The following is a 7,509-nucleotide window of genomic DNA, read 5'->3' on the forward strand; positions in this document are numbered from 1 at the left end:
TATTGAGGTCAACTATCATTTTGTTCGTGATGACATATATATTGAAGAGTAACCTGTCTACGTCATATGTCCCCACCGGTCAACGGTTACAGACATTTTGACCAAAGCCTTGGAAGACAACAGTTTGGGTTTCTTATGCACAAGTTGGGCATTGATGATCTACATGCTCCAACTTGAGGGGGAATATTAAGAATTATAATGTATATAGAATTCCTGCTATTATGTAAAGTTGCATATTGTTAATAAATTTATGTTATAGGAGTTTATGTTGTGTTAAGTTGTGTACCTGTGTATTATATATACCTTAACAATATGAAAGGCTAAACCGTCGTTTTCTCCTAATCTTCTCTTCTCTGTAGCTTAACATTTTCTTTCATTATATAATAGTAAATCATAAAATTGTCATTTATCTTTACCTTGGAAACAAATACATACCCTGATTCCAGATTATATCTGAAACTAAGACCTATAACTTGAGTTCGATCGAGAACGAATACATAACCTATATCCAGCAAACTATACACTCCTCTGCCATCTTCGAACCAATTTTAGAATTGTTTGTGTTAAGATAACCAATTAAATCAAGTCATAATTTAGCTGATTATTGTCGATGTCTCTACGCTATCAAGTCAACCTCGTTTTCTTTCAATGCTTTCTCTACATCAAGGCTGCTCGGTACTATTGTTGGCCGGCTTAGCAAACGTGTCTTCTCTTTTGGTTTCTTTTGCTTCAAGTTGTGCAACTCCGCTGCCACAAGGATTGAACCAACATTCAGATAAAAAAGAGTCAGGCTAAATGGCTACTCCGTACAATGCTAGCCCTCTAAGACTCAATTACTTAATCAGAAAGTATTATTTTTTAATTATACGGACATCTTCGGGCATGTTAGGTGTATAAAATTATCGTAAGACATGTCTAGTGAAATGCTGCCTTGTTACATTTATCAAAGCGTGAGAAAACAACCATGTATATAGAGAGATTTCAACCTTATTAGTAACTTACCATTTACACTCCCAATAATTGATTGGCTGGAAACACCCACTGCGAATCCAAGTTTTGACATCATATCCTCCAAACGCATTGGGTCGGTCAGGTAAAGGTAGCCGATCTACAAAATCACCATCAACAGGTTAAGTGAATGAACGCCGTTATGTAGTCAAAGATGAAACATGTCCACACCTTTTCCAACACTTTCTAGCTAATTCAGATTTTAGAGCTATGATCGTACTGTATTATTCAATTGAGCTGGGTCAAGACTAGAGCTCTCTTTCCCTGCCATCTATGTTACTCGGACCTTTCATTTCACCTCAAGTGTTGGATCTTTTATACCTAATATGGACGTGACATCATTTTGGATCAAGAATCTGGAAAGTTATTGTTAAATTGTCAAGTCTAATACTCAGACACATATCGGACTCTGAGTAAACATAGATGGCAGGAAAAAGAAGTGGATTCTTCACATGAACTGTCTTGCCTTAATCTACAATACCAAAGCAACTGTGACCACGTATGGATCATTGCAAGCAGCGGCGTCAAGGTAAGCCAAATGTGAACAACTCTCGCTAAGTAGTCAAGATTTTTTCTGAAAAACCCACAGCCGTATGCACTCCTAATTTAATCAGAACAATAATGGTTTCTGAGGTGTTGGCAAACCTTTAGCATTTGGTACACTTTTTTGTCTTTTCCTTTGTGAAACAACAACCATTATCTTCGAAATGATAAATAATAGTCAATCAGTACTGTTATTACTCATTATTACATTTTGTTATAGTTCAAGTGGTTAAAATACACCCAGAAAGACCCCCTACCCTCAGCACAAGCACAAAGGCAATCCTACTGTTAACAGGACACATAAACAGGATTTAACTTAAAAAAATACTTGTATGTTATTAAGGGGCAGAACCAATTTGAACCCCAGGTAGTTCAATAGGAATAATTTCCAAGGTAGAATCACTTGAACCTCATATGGTTTCCTGATAATCACTTGATAACTCAACGTTTCAATCCATCTGAAGTGTAGAGCAAACATCACAAGTGTCAAGGTCTACAAACTACTTAGAATTTGCAAATATCACTCATTGGAGGCTCACCTCGTAACCTCGAGATCAAATCCCGTCAATGGCTAATGATCAGGATGTGGATCGCTTAACCCCTCCCCCCCCCCCCCTCCAAGTGTCTGACCGAAAAAGCTGGACTAAAAAACCGTGAGGGTTGAGTTTCAGTTAGGGTCCACCTTACCCATTAAAATAATTAAAAAATCTTCGGTATCTTCTTAGTTATTCTTTATGTGATATAACAGGAAAAACAAAGAAGTTAAAACCCATATGTGAAAAGACAATACTTCACTGCTGTTATATCTAAACAGAACTGAGTGCAGGGATATGACGGGGTTCAATTCCAGAACTGAAAACACAAATTTCCTATTATAGTATTATGTGATATCTTAATAGAACTGAGTGCAGTAACTGACCAGTGTTTCCAAAGATGAAGCTCTGTTATAAACTGCTACACCAGCACGTTTTGTAGTTCGTGTTTTAGATGAGGCAATGTTCTTTCCCCACCGTAGAATATCCCTATCAATTCCAAACAGTCAAATGCAATATTAGTACAGACGGAATTGAAGGTCAAAGTAATACTTAACGGTGCCTCAAGATAAAAGCAATTAATCTATCCAAGTATACTCTGACAGTCATCCATCAAGCAACTAATACACATAGGTCAATAGTCGCATGATGTGGACCCTGGACCCAGCCAACTCCCTTTCTATTTTCTAATGGAGGTTCTTTGAAATAACTTGATAAGAGCAATGTAGAAATTAAAGAAAGAACTTTTATTGAGGAATTGGTCACATAACAATCCCAGATTCCCAGACCACATGGAAAGAAAGAGCTTGACTTCCATATGAGAGTCTTGGACTCTTGGGCCTCAGTCACCCCTTTGAAGTACAAGGGGGTTCTTTCCTCTCATAGTCCATCATGTAGGGCCTGGACTCTGTCGTGAAGGAGTTAAGGCCGTCATGACATCACAGTGAGGCAGTATGCAGTGCAGATGGCCATTTCTTAAACATTAGGCACAAAAAATGAATGACAAAATACCTTTCTTCTTCTGACAAAAAGTCCTCATTTCTAAGTTTCTGAAGCAGGGCATCCTGCAAAACAGCAAATAAAGATAAGAAACAACAGATCTTGACAAAGAAGTAACACAATATGTATAATGTCTATAACATGAGTCCCAGAGCAGTACAACAAATACTGATATAGTAGACCCAAATTCCTAGATAGTCAGTGGCTTATTGCAAAGAAGAACACACTTTGAAACATAATTACACTGATCTAACTCATTTTTAGGTTTACTACTCATCTATTTTTGTAGTGTTGAAGGATTAAGCTTCTTGAGGGTACCACACTGAACGAAAACATAAATTGCAACGATATTTCAAGGCTGCAAGTTTCTGGAATTGGACTGAGATAGAAAATCCTCGCATTTTCTTATACACGTTTTCTTATCCCCCCATCCACCCCGACCCCCCACCCCCGAAAAAAAAACAAAAAAACATTCACCTCCTCTGTAGTGCTAGACGAGAATATAAGAGAATATGAGGTCGGAAAGACGGATCATTGTAGTATGGGCAATAACATTATGGATTTAGAGAAGCTATCTGCCGACCGTGTGTGTAATGTAGTGAGCAGGTATTGCTGCCTTGTAAGTAAGAGAATCCTCCTTCACAAAGATGAGAATTCTAATTGGCATCTGATAAATCGTACTTCATATTTTACCAGAAATGGAAAGACAGTTAAGATAATTTTGAAACAGCTCAAACTAGCTGCATTGTGTCCTCTTTTGAAGGAGTTTTATAAACCTTCCAAGTATATTCATCAGTCTTTGGAGATAGTCTTTGTACTACTTCATACTTTAGAATTTGGACTACTTAGGGGTAAAGTTGCTTGCACATCAATCATCCCAAGGTCTGCAACCGGTGGGATCTGTAACTATACATATCAGAGTGACTAGGTGCTCAATCTTCATCACACAACAAGATGTTCTAAGATCTGGTGGAAAATTCCCCCCGCCTCCAAAATCCCAGGAGCAGGCTTAGTCCTAGGCCCAAAGGACTCCAAATACAATTAACAACAATTCCTATCTACATTACTATGGTTATCAAATAGCACAAGTTCTACTGGCATTCCACAGAAGGCTTGTATGGAGAAAGAGGGGAAGGTTGGGATGTTTTCCTTTCCAAACATATATTACCATCATCAAGCATTCATCTAAAAAAGTAATTACGGAAGTGTCAAGTCCAATAAGACGTTAAAGAAGTTCCTAAATGATAAAAATATTTCATTTTTACAATCTAAAGGAGAGATTGAGAGAGAAAATATTTTCATTATCTAAGACATCCACAAACTTGAGATCCAGTTTCAAAATGCAACAATAACAGACCTGTGCTTCACACCGTACTACTGCCATCACACGATCGTTGTATACCTCAATATTCAGTGTAGGTGTTAAAAAATGCCTCCGAGCATACAACTGCATATCTCAATAAAGGTAACAGTAAGCAACAAAATTTTATTGGCAATTTGACATAAGACATAAATTATTTATCTTCATACGTAGAATAACAGCTACAAGCCGTTTTAAGCTAATGCAACCCGCTTTAAAAATCAATATCCCCATATGGGGTAGGCAATGTTGGTTTATTTGTATTTTACAATCTAGTAGGAGGGAAACCCTAAGGAATCTACAGACTTCTTCAAAGATCTAAAAGCCCCAACTCCCAAGCCTTATCCCCCCACCAACACACAAAAAAAGAAAAATGCATCCTCCATGTATATGTTGAGAGCTACGTGATTGAATCATAGACTTTATCTCTGTCCCACTTTAATTTTCCAATGTCATAAAATGGAAAAAGTATTAAAAAGCTAATGAACAATTAATGAAATGGTATGTCTTCCTACACTACTCGCTTCACAAGTCACAACAAATGATCATCTTAAAGCAGTAATCAATGATCACTATCCTTCTTAGCCATCTACTGTAACAATTAATATTTCAAGCAATCGAAAAGCACTTACTATAGAAATTGAAATTATCAGATTATCAGCAGTATAAACCTTATTCATATACAATGTGTATCATTTTTAACCAATTATAAACATTTGATTTAATGGAATTCAATGTGTTCACATGATGCTAACATACACAGTGATAGATATTACTTTAATCATACCTCATATATACAGTCTCCAATATATGCCAAGGAAGCCGCATTATGAGTAGACCGAGGTTTCTCCACCTTCGGTGCGCTTGGCAACCATCTCTCATAACCCAGGTATGCCGGCTCCTCCGAGTTAACTGCTTATCAGATAATCATAACCCTTAGAATTTGATACTATAATGGATGACCTTTACCAGCCACCATCTCCCGACCAAGCGTAAGTTCCATTCAAAAAGAAACATACTTTCACCAGAAAAATCATGAAATTCACAGACCATTCACCAAACTAACTACAACCCCTTAAATGTAGTTCATTGTATGAGCAAATTATTAGCTAAAATTGCTATGCCATCATTTTTCAAGACAAAAACTAAACTAAATTTCAGAAAAGTAACACACCCCCAGATGAAAAACACACCCAACTGTTTCAGATTGAGACAGTGATCACATTTAAGCAAAAAAATTAACAGAAACCCCCCTTTCTAATCAACAAATTTGTAGTGTCATTATCACCAAAATTCCTAATCCATTCAACAAAATTACTATAACTCCGATAGAATCATTACATTTAGCAACAAATAAAACCAGGAAGGTAAAAAATGCAGAAAAAATGGAGTCTTTAATACCTTGGCTAGGGGTTATAGGGTTGAACTTGAGAAGCTCGTCAACATCAATCTGCAAACGGGGGCTCTGATTATTTTGAGAGGTTGAAATTGAAGACGAGGAGAGAGAGTTGGAGTTGGTTTTTTTCTTGATTTTGCGAGGAGTGTTGGGGTTGTAAGGTAATCTTTGCTGAGTGTCCCATGATGCTCGCACCAGCACCACTCTAGAGCTTGCGAACGCCATTTTTGTTTGAATTTCTCGGATTTTATTTATTTTATTATCACAAAATCATCACACTTTTTAGTTTTTCTTGGGCTTTATAGATACAAACCCATGGACTTTGTGTTGGGTTTATACTTTATAGTACTCCGTAGTTGGGCTGGGTTTCCATTTTTGGAGATCAAATACTAGTTTTATTACACATTTTTCTACTCCCTCGTTCCCTTAATATTCGCACCGTTTTGACTTTTTGCACTATTCACATAATTCACTTTGACCCTATTTTATTCATAGTATATGAAAACAAATGTTAGTATACAATATATTGTTAGCTTCATCTTAATATATATTTTCAAAATATTAATATTTTTACTATAAGTTTTTATAATATGTAGTTAAAGATATTGGTGGTCAAAGTTGTGCATTGACAAGCGTATGCAGTTAAAAAAGTGCGAGTATTAAGGGACGGATGGAGTATTATTTAAGTCAATTCTGGAATAGTTTTATGTTCATCTAAAAATCTAAAATACCATGGCTTTGACATTGACTTTTGTTGACTTTACTTCCATTTACTCAGGCATATCTTCACTTACACCTTTCCTTGAATAAGTATGTACCCTAAATTAATAGGATAATAAGATTCGTGAAATGCTGTTAGAAAAGTTAAATTATGGATATTAACTTTTAAAGTTTTCATCTGAAATCAAGATATAACTTTAGTAGTTATCAAGTGCTTTACTTCAGTCATTTAGTATAGTTCTTTTGTTCTAATAAAAATCATATAATTTCAATCTATACTAATATATTAAAAGGCGTTTTAGAAAACGTATATGTGTCACGTAATACTCTTCCCTTTGCGCCAAGTCATTCACTCACCAAGTGGTATGTCATGTCATGGATAACCAAAAATCAATACAACGAAGTTCGAACTCTAGACCTCATGTCTGAATGATAATTCTCATTACCATCTTAACCAACCACCATTTGTGGTTTCTTTCTTCACATTAATTTATAAATAATTGTTAACATGAAGTCTAAACCAACTAAATTTTTATTTGATTTTTTATTTTTTATTTTCTATGGAATATTTTGAAAAAAATAAAAATAAATAATTAGGACAACTATGAAGAAACATGATGTCATGAATCTCATAAGCATCAACTATAGAAATACCTTGCATGGTTGCTTATATCTAATTTGGTGTTATTAATTTGAAGCACTTAGTACCACTAGAAAACAAATTATACAATTGTAATATGATCTAATTGAAAAATTACTTGGCATGATAAATGAAGTAGTGTGTCTGTGTAGTTGACAAACTTAATTGATGTTTTTCACTTTAAGGTATACATGCACTTCGTCAAATATGAGCTCAAAAAAATCTAAAATTTTAACTATTCAACGTAGCGATCGGGGCATCGCCCGGGCCACACACTAGTTCACAACTATAACATCACACTAGTTCACAA

At 35.7% G+C, this 7,509-nt stretch overlaps 1 protein-coding gene across 1 annotated transcript; it reads right to left on the reverse strand.

The window, feature by feature from the left end:
• Positions 1–356: 356 nt before the first annotated feature.
• On the reverse strand, positions 357–6,103 carry LOC110785860 (uncharacterized). Its single transcript, XM_021990374.2, has 7 exons — positions 5,845–6,103; positions 5,231–5,355; positions 4,441–4,530; positions 3,096–3,148; positions 2,471–2,573; positions 1,003–1,108; positions 357–747 (listed from the first exon to the last, which is right to left on the reverse strand). The coding sequence occupies exons 1-7, from the start codon at positions 6,062–6,064 to the stop codon at positions 617–619; spliced, it is 828 nt and encodes a 275-aa protein (XP_021846066.2). The 5' UTR covers positions 6,065–6,103; the 3' UTR covers positions 357–616.
• Positions 6,104–7,509: the final 1,406 nt, after the last annotated feature.

Source organism: Spinacia oleracea, chromosome 6 (assembly GCF_020520425.1).
Source record: "Spinacia oleracea cultivar Varoflay chromosome 6, BTI_SOV_V1, whole genome shotgun sequence".
Lineage (NCBI taxonomy): Eukaryota > Viridiplantae > Streptophyta > Magnoliopsida > Caryophyllales > Amaranthaceae > Spinacia > Spinacia oleracea.